We start from the raw sequence: 18365 nt of genomic DNA, 5'->3' as shown, positions 1-18365 counted from the left end.
CCAGTAAAAGTTTATCGGTACGTTCCATCGTGAATTCGTTTCTCTTAAAATACTCAGTCATGTTCTCCAGAACCTCTTGGGATGGGGAGGGAGGGGGGGGGGAAGAATATGCCAAGTACGTCTGGCAGCGTCGTTGAGTTGCTCACCCCGAGAGACCAGGGGGGAAAAAATAGAAAAACTGTACGGTAAATTTAATTGATATTTGTGGTGAGTTTTATCGTGACAGTGTTCTTATTGAGGATTTATCATATTCTCGCCTCAGGATATATACTTATAATGCTATTAGCCGCCAATACGCCAGAAATGTTAAAGTTTCCTCTGTATTCTCTGGTTTATTGTATTTCTTAATTTGCTTGTAAGTAAAAGTTATTGACAGTTTCAAGGAGCGCGCGCGCACACACACACACACACACACACACACAGTCTTCGGACGATGCATGTATATTATCTGATTACGTCATGCACGCTGGCTTAGTGAAGCAGTTAGGATGAGTGTAACGGACCTTTCAAATTCTTGTTGGGTTGGAAGGTACTTAAAGAATGATTAAGGCTGTAATTTTTAGTATGTCGTTTCTCAAATGACTCCGGCTATTATCAACGTTGATATCATATATACCCTCGATTAGTAAGCATGCACGGGATAGAGAAAACTTGAGCGTTGTGGTATAAAGGATGCGACGTGCTGTCTGTGAACATGAACTAGGGCAAAGGAATCAGGCAGGGAAAACCGGAGCTAGGCTGTGGATAGAGAGGCTGTTTTCGGTGTATTGTACATGTTAGAAAATGAGGTCGTTCTTCGTCTGTTCCTGGCGCAGTCTCTTTACGCGGGAAACTGCGAATAATATATATATATATATATATATATATATATATATATATATATATATATATATATATATATATATTATTTTTTATACTTAGTCGCTGTCTCCTGCGTTAGCGAGGCAGCGCAAGGAAACACGAAAGAATGCCCAAACCCACCTACATACACATATATATACATAAACACCCACACACGCACATATACATACTTATGCATTTCATCGTATACATTCATATACGTACACAGACATACATATATACACATGTACATATCCGTACTTGCTGCCTTCATCCAATCTCGTCGCCACCCCGCCACACATGAAAATGGCACCCCCTTCCCCCCCGCGCGCGCGCGCGAGGTAGGGCTAGGAAAAGACAACAAAGGCCACATTCGTTCACACTCAGTCTCTAGGTGTTATGTGTGAAGCACCGAAACCTTAGCTCCCTTTCCACGTCCAGACCCCACAAAACTTTATATGGTTTACCCCAGAGGCTTCACATGCCCTGGTTCAATCCATTGACAGCACGTCGACACCGGTATACCACATCGTTCCAATTCACTCTGTTCCTTGCACGCCTTTCACCCTCCTGTATCGCTCAAAATCTTTTTCACTCCATCCTTCCACCTCCAATTTGGTCTCCCACTTCTCCTCGTTCCCTTCACCTCTTAACACATATACCCTCTTTGTCATTCTTACCTCGCTCATTCTCTCCATGTGACCAAACCATTTCAATACACCCTCTTCTGCTCTCTCCTTTCCTAGCGCTACCTCGCGCACGTGCGGGGGTGAGGGGGGGTGTCATTTCATGTGTGGCGGGGTGGCGACGGGAATGAATGAAGGCAGTAAGTATGAATTATGTACATGTGCATATATGTATATGTCTGTGTATGTATATATGTATACGTTGAAATGTATAGGTATGTATATGTGCGTGTGTGGACCTGTATGTATATACATGTGTATGTGGGTGGGTTGGGCCATTCTTTCGTCTGTTTCCTTGCGCTACCTCGCTAACGCGGGAGACAGCGACAAAGTTTAATAGATAAATGAGTATAAGGAACAGAGAAGGGGGTCAGGTGGGGATATTCCCTCAAAGACCCAGTCCTCTGTTTTTAATGCTACCTCGCTAACGAGGGAAATGGCAAATAGTATGAATATATATATATATATATATATATATATATATATATATATATATATATATATATATATATTATGTGTATAACCTTCACTTCCACGTGGAGGTACAATAATGTCATGTGTCGTAAATTGTTCCACCACAATTTCGTATTTCATCTCGATGGTCGGTAGACAAAACAAACGTGTTTTGAACTTATATATTTTGAAAAGTTGTTTGGTCCAGACGCTAGAATATTTGTAATTGCCTATCCGCCCAGTAAGAGGAGGGGGGGTTCTATATTTGTTGGGGGCCACACCCCCCTTGCACTTTCTCAAGTTTCCTTATTTCTGTCTGCGTTAAGGGCCTTATGGCAGGTAGGTACACACACACACACACACACACACACGTGACAGGTTGGATAGTACGTGTGTATCAGCAACACAGGTGCTGCGCTACGAGCAGCGACAGGCGGTGATGCTGCGCATGACATTCATTCTAAGAACCTGTCTGAAAGGCTGGCACGTCGTGATGTCATGATGAAGTATTGATTTTACGTAATTGTCGGTTAAATTTCTAGCCGAATTCTACTCTAAGTTTCTTCCTCATATACTCTAAGTAAAGCCCGGTGGCTATTAGTGTCATACAGTTTATTGCTTGGAGCTGCCAGCCTCATGTGAAGGTCGCCACCAGTCATATAAGGCCACGAATAATTTCATTTGCTCTCTGTGTGTATGTTGCGATTACGTGTGTGTGTGGGGGGGGGGGGGGAATCACAGTATTGAAGATGATTTCTATTGTGTGTCGATCTTCCAGAATGAATGGGTTAGTTGGTTCGTTAGACCTATCGATGATTGCCAGGGGGGTCATTAAGGCCTCCTATCGTTAAGCTGTTTACCAGCAACCTTTCAACAACTTTCAGAACTTCAGGATATTTTTTGAAACCTCGTTCGTTTTCTCCGTACATGGTCCTTGCATACCGATATGACTTGAATGAGGAATTTCAAAGTCCCGACTCGCTCACAAGTGCATAATTACACCAGTTTATTTACGGTAATCTGATTCGTCCCTCATTCGTACCATTTCTTGTGTGCTTCAAGTGTTGTAGAGCCTTATTTGCTTTTATGAAGAGATCTGTTGTATCAGTTATGCCGTGCAAGTGGTACGTATTACTTGTGTTCATGATGGATTCATCCCGTGGCTTCCGTGAGGCGACCTTGTTCAACCGTTGGGAGAAGGCCTGGCGAGCCACCGCTAAATTTCTTTCTCCCGTCCTTGCAGATGTGTTGCCGAGTGGGGCAGCCGCGCCAGTAGGTGGTAGGACCCGCCACGCTAGCTGCTGCACCACCTCCCCCACCACCTATACCGGCTACCAGCGCTACAACTACAGTAACCCGTACCACATAGGCCGACTCTCGCTCTCCACGAACTCGCTCAGAAAGAAAACGGATCGTGACGCGCCGTCAAAGAGAATGGGTTCGTTACAGAAAATGGACAGAAGTAATGGGGTGCTAAACTACGTGCCGTGCGTCGAGATGGAGAAGCTCTCTGAGGACCAGCCCTTGGCGGAGGCGCCGGACGCCGAGGAGGCAGTGCCGGCAGCGGTCGAGAGGGTGGCCCACCCGGAGAAGGTGTGCGACAGCAACGCCGCTTGGAGGAGGAACTATGTACCTTGTGTGGAAGCCGACCGGCTGTGGGGTCGGACCGACGCAGCCGACTGTCGGCAAGAGATCCAGCTTCAACCGGGCCAGATCGAACAGTCCAGCAACACCGTAGTGCACATGTACACCTTCGGCCCTGTAAGTACTACTCCTGACTCTTTTTTTTTTTTTTGGTGATGGTGTGGTGTTCCTTCACAAACTCTTCTAGAAGCTGTCACCACACACTCGACCACCGTGGTTGAGAGTGGTAGTAAGTGACGAAGTCACGGAGCTACGTCACTCAACTTGGGTTGCTCTGGTGTATAAAGCCTTTCATTTATGTCCCTTGTATCATGTAGACCTTAGGTACTATAGGTTATATTAGACTTGAGGAACTCTGGAGACGTGAAACACAGGTAAGAACATATCATTACAAGGTTCATAGATATTGTATGGTGAGGCGCATTCAATCGATGTTAGCGAGTGGAGGCATCTCTGTCAAAGGCCTGCTATATAGACGTAAGTCTTAAAAGAGTAGGAAATTTACTCCGCTTGGGTATCTGTAACCTGTGGCATCAGATCTTGGTGTGTCAGCCTTTTGTGATGGGTGACGTTGAGCGCATGAATCGTATGGCGCATTGCAGACCTGTGGAGGAATCACTGTGCGCAGTCACTTAGGACTTGTTGACGGTGTCAGGGTCACGTGGAGATTGTTCGCCTGTTGATCGGGTGATGTGGAGACTGTTCACCTGTTGATCAGGTCATGTGGAGACTGTTCACCTGTTGATTAGGTCATGTGGAGACTGTTCACCTGTTGATTAGGTCATGTGGAGACTGTTCACCTGTTGATCGGGTGATGTGGAGACTGTTCACCTGTTGATCACGTCATGTGGAGACTGTTCACCTGTTGATCACGTCATGTGGAGACTGTTCACCTGTTGGTCAGGTCATGTGGAGACTGTTCACCTGTTGATCAGGTCATGTGGAGACTGGAGGCTGTTGATCAGGTCATGTGGAGACTGTTCACCTGTTGATCAGGTCATGTGGAGACTGTTCACCTGTTGATCACGTCATGTGGAGACTGTTCACCTGTTGATCACGTCATGTGGAGACTGTTCACCTGTTGGTCAGGTCATGTGGAGACTGTTCACCTGTTGATCAGGTCATGTGGAGACTGGAGGCTGTTGATCAGGTCATGTGGAGACTGTTCACCTGTTGATCAGGTCATGTGGAGACTGTTCACCTGTTGATCACTTCATGGAACGTCCACGGAGAGGTGTGGTATCGCCACATCTTTTGGCACACGTCTCTGTTGACCGGTGACACAAGGATCATCCATCAGCATTCGAACGTATCCCAGAGATCGTAACACACGTGAAAATTTTTTGATATAAATGACACTAATTGAAATTTCACATTATTTTCGTATTTATTGGAATATTGTTCATTATATCGAGCATGTAATAAGGTTCAGGGGACGACTCCTCTCCCAGGAATCGAATAAAAGGGTCCATATTTCTGTTTTTCCACCGTCACCAGCGGAGGTCTGTGAACTACAACAATCAGGTTGTGATGTGGTAAAATACTCCACGTCTCTGGCGATGGTAACTGTGTGACCTAGGCCTACCTAGGGGATACCGGGGCAACATTTCCAGGGCACAATCCTCTTTAGGGACCTGGAAGAGGGAGGATCATGTTAAAAAGATAATGTTGGTCAAGTACTTGATCAGATAACTTTCAATGTAATTGATCAGCGTATGTTTTTGTGATTATTTGTGGCTGTGAGTTGCCCCGCCCTCACTGTTACATGGATCCCCCCAGACCCTTCCCCTCGACAGCCCTCAGGGTCTCATCCCTCAGGGTCTCATCCCCTAGGGCGAGCGAGTGAGCGTCCGTGCGTCAGCCCATGGCCGCCCTTATGCTATGACCGAACACAAACAGCAGCAGGCAGGAGCCCGGCCGGCTCTGGAAGGTGCTGGTGCAAGCGACCCGCTCATTACCCATGCAAGATTTTATGGATTATAAACACGAGTCTTGATGTGTTTATAAGTCGACGCAATTGGTGCTTGGACGTCGCCGTACCGTTTACTAATTGAGTCCGACGGTACAGACCTTCATCACGACGGTACAGACCTTCAGCACGACGGTACAGACCTTCACCACGACGGTACAGACCTTCATCACGACGGTACAGACCTTCAGCACGACGGTACAGACCTTCAGCACGACGGTACAGACCTTCAGCACGACGGTACAGACCTTCATCACGACGGTACAGACCTTCAGCACGACGGTACAGACCTTCAGCACGACGGTACAGACCTTCAGCACGACGGTACAGACCTTCAGCACGACGGTACAAGCCTTCAGCACGACGGTATAGACCTTCACCACGACGGTACAGACCTTCACCACGACGGTACAAACCTTCACCACGACGGTACAGACCTTCAGCACGACGGTACAGACCTTCACGACGGTGCAAGCCTTCAGCACGACGGTACAAGCCTTCAGCACGACGGTACAGACCACCACGACGGTACAAGCCTTCAGCACGACGGTACAGACCACCACGACGGTACAAGCCTTCAGCACCACGGTACAAACCTTCACCACGACGGTACAAACCTTCAGCATGACGTTACAGACCTTCAGCACGACGGTACAGACCTTCAGCACGACGGTACAGACCTTCACCACGACGGTACAAGCCTTCACCACGACGGTACAGACCTTCACCACGACGGTACAGACCTTCACCACGACGTTACAGACCTTCACCACGACGGTACAGACCTTCACCACGACGGTACAGACCTTCACCACGACGGTACAAACCTTCAGCACGACGGTACAAACCTTCAACATGACGGTACAGATCTTCAGCACGACGGTACAAACCTTCACCACGACGGTACAGACCTTCACCACGACGGTACAGACCTTCAGCACGACGGTACAGACCTTCAGACCGAGGTTAGAGATATCACAGCTATACTTAAGGGTTTTGCCGTCTTGCTCTAGAATTGTACCGTCGTACTCCAGAATTGTACCGTCGTACTTCAGGGTTGTACTGTTGTACTCCCGTATTGTACCATCGTACTCTAAAATTGTACTGTTGTACGCCAGGGCTGTACCATTGTACTCCACGGTTGCACCGTTATACTACGAGTGTACAGTTGTACTCCAGGATTGTACCGTTATTGCTTTAAGGATTAAAAACATGAACTGGCCTTTGTTAGTTTGATCCCAGGCTAAGTACTGCCACCACTGTACGTTCGTTCACATCGAGTAAGCATTCCCGAATACTTTATTTTCTTCTGGTAGAATATTTGGAATATTATACCCTTTGAAAGCAAGTATTTATGTAATTTTAGCTGGCTATCGTATTTTCACCTGTGTATCCTCACCAGTGGAATCCTTACGAATATTCCAGCCTTGTTGAATAACTTGTGCAGTCGACTTCCATTAAATGGATGAGTTTTATAATTATTCAGTTTGTTAACTTTAACATTTGGTGAACTTTAACATGCCTGTTGACCCGCCAACTGTGAGAGTGAAGGCTAGTGGACGGTTCGCCCATTGTGTCTGTTGAGTGTCTGTTGTCTGGGTGCGGACCTGGCCAGACACACTGACTGCCAGACCTGTGACTGGCGGACCCGGCCAGACAGACAAGAGACTGCCCCAGCTGTGGCCGCAGTGTTGCCACCTTTGAGTCTCTGCCTCAAGGTCGTCTCTCGTGCCGTAGAGTTTCCCTCACCGTACCTCCATGGTAACGGTGCCATGTAAACATCTCGTGTCACCTCTCGGTGTTCACACACACACACACACACACACACACACACACACACACACACGCACATATATATATATATATATATATATATATATATATATATATATATATATATATATATATATATATATATATATATATAAAAGTAAAGACGTGAACACCTATATACAAGGTTAGGAGATAAGGGCAGGAAGGTAGTGTAAAACTCTCTCCCCGTAACACACAGACAGACATTATCTTTCTGCAGCAGGACCCACGTCTAGAAGGTTCCCACTGCGCTCAGGAAGTCAGCCACGCCCACCACACACAGGGACCACCACACAGATCAAGGGTGATGGCACGCTGTGTGTTTGTTTCAATGTAAACTACGTAAGCTGAGTAGATGTTTCATTGTCTCGAGTGTGGGAGTTGCATGGTGGGTCATGGACCATGATGAATCTATGTATAGTGTTGTCTCCGGAGAGTTGGCAGGTGTCGAGAGCCCAGGCAAGAAGTGTAACACGTATACATGCCTGGAGAGTGTAATTTCAGATGGGATATACGTCTGGTGGAGTGGTATATAAGCCTAGGGTGTGGTGGGGGTGGTTCTGCAGTCTGTCAGGTCACTGCCGAATGTGTTTTGCCGCTGTGGTGCTTTGAAGGAGAGGTCGGGGAGGCTGTGGCTGTGGGGTGTATGTAGTGAGTGTGAGGCCAGGAAGGGGATTCTCGCTTCTGGTTAGGGGGTTGGTGGTTGGTTATGGGTGGCAGGGATTAGAGTGTCGGGTGGGAGAAATGGACGCCGAGCGTGGTGAGCCGAGTCTGTACTGGGAGTAATTAGGTTTCCGCGCGTGTTGTGATGATGAAGACCAGGCAACTGATGGTTGCTCTGAGAGCTCGTATTGATATATATATATATATATATATATATATATATATATATATATATATATATATATATATATATATATATATATGTGTGTGTGTGTGTGTGTGTGTAGCTGTGAAAGTTATACTTCCACGTATTCGAACGGCTGTCACCATCGTGGAAGCTGTGTATGTTCGCAGACTCCTGTTTACTGCACGAGTGAAGGTCTGTTTCAGCGAGGATGTGTCGACAGGGGACTGAGAAGGAGTCCAATCGCGTCACATTAGTTTTTTACTCCGAAGGATTCCATACTTTCCTTGCTACGGATTATAGCGCAGTCTGAAAGCTGCAGGATCTCCGTAAAAGTGATCCTGAATTTATATAATTAGAAATTAGAACACACATAGATCTATACTCATAACCACGAGGAAAAATGGAACGCGAAGTTCCTATCGCTTTCGTAATGATTCACATACTTATGGATACAGAGATGAGGACCAAATGTAGTGTACACAGACGTGTATACCAGGGTAGAGCAAGCATCATTGTGACCAGCACCTCGGTAAGACCACACCAGCTGGGTCTGGTGGTGTTACCTAGTGCCACCCGAGTGAATAATGTTATTCGTGGTATAAGATGGGCCTCCTGAAGCAGGGTAATGTAGGTCGTCATGTTAAGATGAGCCTCCTGAAGCAGGGTAATGTAGTCGTCATGTTCAGATGGGCCTCCTGAGGCAAGGTAGTGTCCCGCAGGGCTGCTGGTTGAGGCACGTGCTTCATCTTCAAGCTTCCCTGACACTGAGTATACTGCCAGTTGTCCCCCCTTGTCACTCGGTGGTGGTGTGGGAGATGAGGTGCGACGCGCATGGGTCTTGTGACGGAGGAGCACTAACGGAATGTTGACGTGGTGGAGACGTCACTTCGGAGGGTCACTCGTGATTGTGGCCCGGTATGGTAGACAGTCTCGTCAGCCTCTCCTGTCGTATAGTCACCGTCAGGTATAAACCACTCTGGGTGTTGGTATGTCCACATGTGTGTTGAATGTCTTTGCTCTGGACTTCGAGTATAATGGCCTGGCTAACTGTATGAGGAGAGGGCTCTTGCAATGCCGTTGCCGCGTTTCGATCCAGCTTTCCATCCTATTGAGAAAGACGAGGAGCATCGACTGACCCCACAAGACCCGTGCGGACGGACCCCCTTCCTCCATCTGGGTCGGCACATCTCTCATGACAACATTCGATAAATGACGTGTGTTTCCTGTGTGTGTGTGTGTGTGGTGGGGGGCGCTTGCCGGGGAGGACGTGATAATGTTAACGTGACAGCCTGGCGGTGGGAGGTGGCAGTGATGCCGGCCATTTACACAAGCGAGTGGCATTTGTACCTGGTAGAGAGAGACGTAGAGAAACTTCCGTGGTGTAGAGGTTAGTGTTCTCTGATAGTGACGCATTTCACGGGCACACCCCAGACTCGAATTCGGGTTGCGGCAGTCGGTCCCAGTCAACCCAGCTGTTCTTCCATCCCTAAGTAGTTGGCCAATAAAATGGGTACCTGGTTCAGGCATGATATATATATATATATATATATATATATATATATATATATATATATATATATATATATATATTTTTTTTTTTTTTTTTTCTTTCTTTTAATCTATTCGCCATTTCCCGCGTTCGCAAGGTAGCATTAAGAACAGAGGACTGGGTCTCTGAGGGAATATCCTCACCTGGCCCCCTTCTCTGTTCCTTCTTTTGGAAAATCAAAAAAAATTACGAGAGGGGAGGATTTCCAGCCCCCCGCTCCCTCCCCTTCTAATCGCCTTTTACGACACGCAGGGAATACGTGGGAAGTATTCTTAATCCCCTATCCCCAGGGATAATATATATAAATATATATATATATATATATATATATATATATATATATATATATATATATATATATTATATAATGCGTTAATGGGATGGCTTTGATTAGGGTCTCACTTGCCTTCTCAGTTAACATTGAAATAAGAAGACATGGCTTGAGGTTGTAAATAGAACATTTATACCAGAATTTTCCTCTACACCTAACATGTGTACTGATGATGAATGAATATATGGTACGTCGAGACTGCTGCTGCTGCTTATTCAGTAGTTCAGTAAGAAATGGAAATATTACGCTCGTATGACCCCCCTCTTCTCCAGGTACACATCAAGAGCTGCTACAGAGCAGGTCGCGACCCGAGCCTCGACCCCTGTTACTCACCCGGGGTCGCCTCCTCCTGTGCAGACCGTCTCCCTCTTGGCATATAAATGTGTTTTAGTGGAAAAAGAAAATGTCATTTATGACGTGACCGTCGACTCTTCCCCCCTCCACCTCCCTCGCGGCTTTTTCGTAGCTCCTCCGTTCATGACGGGCAGGGTGTACGACACTTGTGTCAAGTGGGGAAATTTGACAAGTGGGAGCGGCTACTGGTAGGGTCAGCCCGCATGGCAGAGCTGGGATCAAGCCTACATTCCTTGCCACAAAGGGCCTCACCCTCTTGCTGTACTCCACGCCGCCCTACTTTTTTTTTTTCTTTTTTTCACTCTGTGGCATTTTTCTTCCCGTTCTCTGTACGGAGACATTTCGAGTGTTCGCGGTAAGTGGTGGGGGCGGGCTGGGCGGGGCGGGGCGGGGGTTGGGTGTTGGCCACTACCCCAGGAGTGGGCCTGGCTGGGCTGCCCCCACACCACACGTGACCAGTTTCCAAGTTAGATAGAATTTTGGTTGTTCCTGTGTGTGTGTGTGTGTGTGTGTGTGTGTCTGTTTAGCTCCGCGTTCACTGCCCTCTCTCCCTTGTCCCTCCCCAGTGCCCTCCCAGCTGCCCTACGTTCCAACTCACAACCCGTTAATGTCGCTTCCTTTATTTTTTTTTTCCCCTCATATTCAGGCAAATGATGATTCATGATTCATTCACGTTCCTCATGATGCGGTGTAAACTTCCGCCATCACACACACACACACACACACACACACGGCCTCCATGGTGCAGTGGTTAGCATTGCTAACCATGAGTCAGCACGGGCCAGTTCGGGGTTGGATCCGCTTGGGTTCGAATCCTGGGCGGAGGAGTAGGCCTACACCCAACTCAGGGGCTGGCTGTTCAATAAAGGGTACCTGGATTAGGCTGGTGTGTATGTATACATACATAGGAACAAAGACATAGTACATATATACGAGGTAAAGATAAGGGGCAACACGAGTGTAAAACTCGCTCCCTTGTGTGTCGTAGAAGGCAACTAAAAGGGGAGGGAGCGGGGTGCGATAGAAATCCTACCCCTCCCGTTTTTTACTTTTCCAAAAAGAGGAATAGATAAGGGGGCCTAGTGAGGATATTCCCCCTTAAGCTCAGGCCTCTGTTCTTAATGCTACTTCGCTAACGCGGGAAATGGCGAACATGTATAAGAAAATAATATATATATATATATATATATATATATATATATATATATATATATATATATATATATATATATATATATTTATTTATTTATTTATTTATATTTATATATATTTATATATATCACATATGATAGCCGAGCGGTTAGCGTTCCCAGCTACCACGCAAAAGTCCAGGTTCGAATCTTTGGTGTTAGAGGGTATTATGTGTTCTGTGAAGAGTGCGCGTTCATATACAGGCTACTCGTGTTCATATATCTCCACGTTTAACAGTAAGTTCTGCAAAATTGCGAAATACTGGTAATGTGAGCCTGATGGGATTTGACCGGTTTAGACCCCGTTGCTCATGGATGTTATATGAAGGGTATTCAGTTACTAGTAATCGAATAGTCATTTCCCTATTAGGGGCGATCATAACCGAGCTGTTAGGGTTCTCAGCTACCACGCAAAATGTCCAGTTTCGAATCCTTGCTATTGGAGGGTATTATGTCTTCTATGAAGGTCAATGTTCATATGCACTATATTCGTGTTCATACAAACACATACACACGCATATATATATATATATATATATATATATATATATATATATATATATATATATATATATATATATATATATACAGTCGGCTGAAGCTTAAAGAGGATATTGCTCACTTGGCTTCTTTTTCTGTTCCTTCTTTTGTAAAGCATCACATGAAGGAAGGATTTCCAGTCACCAGCTACTGCCCCTTTTAGTCGCCTTCTACGACACAGGAAATACGTGAGCAGTATCCTATCTCCCTAAGGAACAAATATACATACTTGGAACAAATGCTCGTTTAAGAAAAGAATTGACAAGATTTGGACCAAGCTTATAATATAGCTCTGGTCTTTAGCGAGTCCAGACCTAAATAGCTGCACTAGCTAGTTATAGAAGTGGTTATTAGCTAGTCCAGACCTAAATAGCTGCACTAGCTAGTTATAGAAGTGGTTATTAGCTAGTCCAGACCTAAATAGCTACACTAGCTAGTTATAGAAGTGGTTATTAGCTAGTCCAGACCTAAATAGCTACACTAGCTAGTTTTAGAAGTGGTTATTAGCTAGTCCAGACCTAAATAGCTACACTAGCTAGTTTTAGAAGTGGTTATTAGCTAGTCTAGACCTAAATAGCTGCACTAGCTGGTTATGTTAGTTATTATTAGCCAATCCAGAATTTAATAACTATACTAGCTCGTTATAGCTGTGGTTATTAGCGATTCCAGAGCTTAACCATGTACACTAGCGAGGGGAACAGTTGCCGGCCACACACTCTGGGAAGGTTGTTGTGATGGCCTTGGGATCATCCATCATCGGTGTTACGTTTTTGAATTTTGTTATAAACTCTCGTGGTTCGTGGGCATTCATTTCGCTGGATGTAGATGACCGTGTAGATAACATGTGGTAAATGACTCCACTTTTGTTCAGGATTTTACCGACACTTCCGTGTTTGTTGTTGTTCTTCATATCGGGGAGAGCTACCTTGGTCTCCGTTGTAGGGAGTAAGTGAATGCCGTGCCCGTCGCTGTGGGGCGTGGGGAGTGAATGAATGCCGTGCCCGTCGCTGTGGGGCGTGGGGAGTGAATGAATGCCGTGCCCGTCGCTGTGGGGCGTGGGGAGTGAGTGAATGCCGTGCCCGGCGCTGTGGGGCGTGGGGAGTGAGTGAATGCCGTGCCCGCGGCTGTGGGGCGTGGGGAATGAATGAATGCCGTGCCCGTCGCTGTGGGGCGTGGGGAGCGAATGAATGCCTTGCCCGTCGCTGTGGGGCGTGGGTAGTGAACGAATTCCATGCCCGGCGCTGTGGGGCGTGGGTAGTGAACGAATGCCGTGCCCGGCGCTGTGGGGCATGGGTAGTGAACGAATGCCGTGCCCGGCGCTGTGGGGCGTGGGTAGTGAACGAATGCCGTGCCCGGCGCTGTGGGGCGTGGGTGGTGAACGAACGCCGCGCCCGTCGCTGTGGGGCGTGGGGAGTGTCTTGCTCGCCGCAGTGGGGGCGGCTGTACCCTTTGATAGATTTACCGTTGGGATTAATGATAATAGATTCATTAACCTCTTGAGCTGGACGGGACGACCCTTGAGCATGTAGAAACGATCTTGAACGTCGGACGAAAAATTCACGCCCATTATACCGAGGGGGTCAAGGGTCGTACCGTCGTGCTAGCCAGTCCTGCAGGTACAGTCGTACTGGCCACACAACCCACCTGTACCGTACGGCCGGTACATAAGCTCACACCGCTTGTGTCAGTCAACAAGCCCTGTCGCCTCCCTCCCCATCAGGGCACAAGTTGCTTCCCTGATTCACTCGAGGCTGGGGAGGACACGCTGGTGTGGTAATCCTAAAAGACCCTTATTAGGAGAACAACACTGTGTTGCTCAGTCTGACCAGGTACTGAGTGTAGGTTGGTTGATGACCTTTGTTTTACCCGCCTCAGACCTTTAGCTTGGCCTCCGTCTCGTGTGTGTGTGTGTGTGTGTGTGTCGCCCCATTATTTTTCTTCGTATCCCCTTTTATTCGCCTCGTGTTTTTTTTTTTTTTTTCGTTCGCTGTCGCCATCTCCCGGAGCTTCCCCGGTAACCACACAGTCTCCCGGTGGCGTATGCATGGCTCGCGTTCCTCCTCCCTGTCGTCCGCCCCTGTATATCCCTCAGCCAGTCCTTCCCCACTCTGGACCAGTCTCCCATTATGTCCTTTTTAACCTGCAGCTCCATCATACTTTCCCTCGCCAAATTTCTCCCTCTCGTTCACCTACATCCTCCTCCTCCTTCCCCTCCATGTTTCCCTCCTTCCTCCAGCGGCTCCTCACGAGCATCTGGCCTCACCAAGCGGTAGCGCAGCACCAGGTAGTGAGAGGATGGTGATGGGAGGAGCAGCAGCAGCATCACCAGCGTGCCTCACGTGCCACTGGTCTGATAACTCCCGTCACAACTCTCACGCCCCCACAACTCCCAGTAGTGGCCTCATCTGTCACCCATGGCTCTCACTCATCCACTGATCACCCACACAATTTGTGAAAGTATGGCATGCGCGTTATCAGTTTGGGCAAGAGTGCCCGGGGCGGGAGTGGAGTGTGTAGGGTGAGATGAGGGGTCAGTGGATCCAGGGGCCTCCTTATACCCTTACCGCAGCGGCTTTCCCCTCCCGTTCCTTTCTTCCCGTTACATCGGTCCCCTGTTCCACCGTTGGTGCGTCCGGGCTGGAGGTTGCAACGCTGAATAGTGGACAGTGAGGGAGGACTGTTAATTGGGTTTAGTAGCGGGTGGTACCCCATGGCTGGGTAGATGGTGGTGGTGGTAGTGGTGTTGGCGGGTGTGTGGTGGGTAGCGTGAGCCCCGCACACACGTTGGCGGGACACTGCACAGGGCACGCCTCCTCCGTCGCGTCTGCCTCCCTCCTGCGACATACGCTGATGCTACCCTGCTCCTCTCGTCCGCTCCTCCCGTTCGCTCTGGAAGTGTCCTTGTATGTGTGACCGCGTTGGGACCTGTTGCGACTCGCACCGTAGACGTGAAATGACTGGAAGTTAAATCGTGGTCGTGGTGACTTGTGCCTTGGGGCGTAGGTGTCGTGGGTCATGGGACTTGAGGAACGGTAAATACCAAAAGTAATCGGCACACACGAGTGATTTCTGAAGTTGCCGCGGCAGCAGCAGCCACCACCACCAAGTCCCCTCCCCCCAGTTAAACTTTACCAGTCATACAGACGACTTTAAAGTGGAATACCTTAATAGTTCTTTGCGGGGGGGGCGCGAACTAACCATACCCCGCGATCACGAGTGGAAGGAGGTCGAGTGTAGCAGCGGTCATTGTCCAGCTGACTGACTGTTGCCGTGGTGTTGACGCCCGCCTCCCCTCGGCCGTGTCCCGCTCCTCACTTTCATTGTAGACTATCAGCCTCCACGTCTCCTAAGACTTACTTAAAATGGTGAGTGCCGCGCACATTGGGTTGCTTGCTGTGTGATGTCTTAGAATTATAGCATCCCCGTCAGACATCTGCATGCTGCGGATATTATTAATTGACTTCCATCCATCCAGAAGTGTTAAAAACCACTTGCTTTTTTAATGATTTCATTTTCTTTTTTTTCAAAATGCATCTTTTGTAAAAGAAGTCCAAGACATTATTTTTTTTCAAGGATGATTTTCTATAGAATATATTATATAGCCTTTTGACGTCTGGCCCAGAGATATCCACTCACTCGTAGTGTTCTGCAGCAGCTTGCTGACCTCGCGTGTTGATGAGGTGAATGTGCAGCTTAGCTCAGAGTTGCTTTTCCTTCAAGCCTTTCTTAAGACGGGTATTGCATCTTCCTCCTACCACCACTCTTCTTACAGACCTTTTCGTGTACAATCATCATCACCATTTGTCGTTGTTTGTGTGTGTGGGGAGGGGGTTTGGGCGCTAGTTCTGTGTACATGAACGAGTCTGTTGGATCACTCGCAGGTCCAGCTGGTGTATGTCTATTGCACAGTCACTACACTCCGTCACCTCCCAGCTTCCCGCCCATTGTGGTGGCGCTGGAACGCACGCGATGAATTCGCTCCCGAAATTTAGCCATGACTCTTTGCTTATATCCTCATGTTGTGTTGATGGCATTGTCAAGACGAACTTTTCGCGTCTAATGGGTTTGATCCTTAAACAATACTCTCTCTCTCTCTCTCTCTCTCTCTCTCTCTCTCTCTCTCTCTCTCTCTCTCTCTCTCTCTCTCTCTCTCTCTCTCTCCATGGTAGATATAAGGGGTAATAACAGATGAATCCCTAGATTTATCCATACTATTTCCTAAAGGAATCCCCTCTGGTTTCCTTTAGCTTTTGGATGCATTGATATCCGCCATAATTTATCGCCGCATGTTTCATTTCCATAGCCTATCTCGCTTTTCTGTTGCTGCCTCTCCCATTTCCGTAGCCTATCTCGCTTCTCTGTTTGGGAGAGGGTGAAGTGAGGATAGTAGCAGTGTGGGAAGAGGGAGGGTTTAATGCAGCAGTGGGTAATGGGGTAGGTGGTCCTACCCGATGATGGTGTCTGTTGCTTGTTCCACTGTGTCGAGGTGGTGGTGGCAGTGGTGGTGGTGTCCACTGTACGTGGGTTGTATCCAAGATGCCCTTTTTTTTTTTCCTTTTTTTTTTTACCCCTGTAATCCATTTTGCGTTACCGCTCACAGGATGAGCGTGGGGGGGGGGGGGGATTACCTGCACAGATGCGCTCTCTCTCTCTCTCTCTCTCTCTCTCTCTCTTTCTCTCCTGGGTATCGTCGCGAGGGTTAGTAAGGACGAGACAGTGAGCCAGCACTATGTTTGGCTATCAGGTTATTGTCTTTTTTTTTTTTTTTTTTGTTCGTAAACGCATATGTCTTTGTATCAAGTCCCCAAGCACACACACACACACACACACACACACACACACACACTCGCAATGTACGTCATACCATTCGACATGACGTAATTCACTCTACTCTTTCTAAAGTGTAAATCCTGCTGCGGTGAGGACTACGCTCTAGCCTCGCCTAGTGAGACTATCTTATTTTTTTTATGTTAGCTGAGATGGCATGGGCAGCTGAGGCCCTAATCAAGGCCAGCCCAAGTCAATTGGGAGGTGAGTTTGAATGGAGAAAAACTGGAGGAAGTGAAGTGTTTTAGATATCTGGGAGTGGATCTGGCAGCGGATGGAACCATGGAAGCGGAAGTGGATCATAGGGTGGGGGAGGGGGCGAAAATTCTGGGGGCCTTGAAGAATGTGTGGAAGTCGAGAACATTATCTCGGAAAGCAAAAATGGGTATGTTTGAAGGAATAGTGGTTCCAACAATGTTGTATGGTTGCGAGGCGTGGGCTATGGATAGAGTTGTGCGCAGGAGGATGGATGTGCTGGAAATGAGATGTTTGAGGACAATGTGTGGTGTGAGGTGGTTTGATCGAGTAAGTAACGTAAGGGTAAGAGAGATGTGTGGAAATAAAAAGAGCGTGGCTGAGAGAGCAGAAGAGGGTGTTTTGAAATGGTTTGGGCACATGGAGAGAATGAGTGAGGAAAGATTGACCAAGAGGATATATGTGTCGGAGGTGGAGGGAACGAGGAGAAGAGGGAGACCAAATTGGAGGTGGAAAGATGGAGTGAAAAAGATTTTGTGTGATCGGGGCCTGAACATGCAGGAGGGTGAAAGGAGGGCAAGGAATAGAGTGAATTGGATCGATGTGGTATACCGGGGTTGACGTGCTGTCAGTGGATTGAATCAAGGCATGTGAAGCGTCTGGGGTAAACCATGGAAAGCTGTGTAGGTATGTATATTTGCGTGTGTGGACGTATGTATATACATGTGTATGGGGGTGGGTTGGGCCATTTCTTTCGTCTGTTTCCTTGCGCTACCTCGCAAACGCGGGAGACAGCGACAAAGCAAAAAAAAAAAAAAATATATATATATATATATATATATATATATATATATATATATATATATATATATATATATATATATATATATATCCTAGCCCGAGCCAAGCATTCATTTCATCGACCATCCCCTAGGGGTAGATGAACAGTTGGGTTGACTGTGGACCGAGATGTTGGTAGGTGTTCTCTCCCTTGTCCTTATTTCATCCATGCGCGGCCTGGCGTGCGTGTGGACGTCCGTCCCTAGCTGGAGTATATGTGATGAATCACATTTTACATATGCACACGCACACATGCGCAGCTAGCTGGAGCATATGTGATAAATC

At 47.4% G+C, this 18365-nt stretch overlaps 1 protein-coding gene and 1 long non-coding RNA gene across 3 annotated transcripts in view; one reads left to right on the top strand and one right to left on the bottom strand.

The window, feature by feature from the left end:
• LOC139753395 (uncharacterized) overlaps positions 1-18365 on the top strand; it is an 89196-nt gene that overhangs the window by 15417 nt on the left and 55414 nt on the right. For both annotated transcript variants that reach the window (XM_071669845.1, XM_071669844.1), the window contains exon 4: positions 3223-3740. In XM_071669845.1, the coding sequence (XP_071525946.1) occupies positions 3223-3740 (518 nt within the window). The remainder of the gene's footprint in view (positions 1-3222; positions 3741-18365) is intronic.
• Positions 1-18365, bottom strand: part of LOC139753397 (uncharacterized) — a 49907-nt gene that overhangs the window by 31195 nt on the left and 347 nt on the right. The window lies entirely within an intron of this gene.

Source organism: Panulirus ornatus, chromosome 14 (genome assembly GCF_036320965.1).
Source record: "Panulirus ornatus isolate Po-2019 chromosome 14, ASM3632096v1, whole genome shotgun sequence".
Taxonomy (NCBI): Eukaryota; Metazoa; Arthropoda; class Malacostraca; order Decapoda; family Palinuridae; genus Panulirus; species Panulirus ornatus.
The sequence above is the reverse complement of the archived record's forward strand: the minus strand, read 5'-3'. Positions and strand labels throughout refer to the sequence as shown.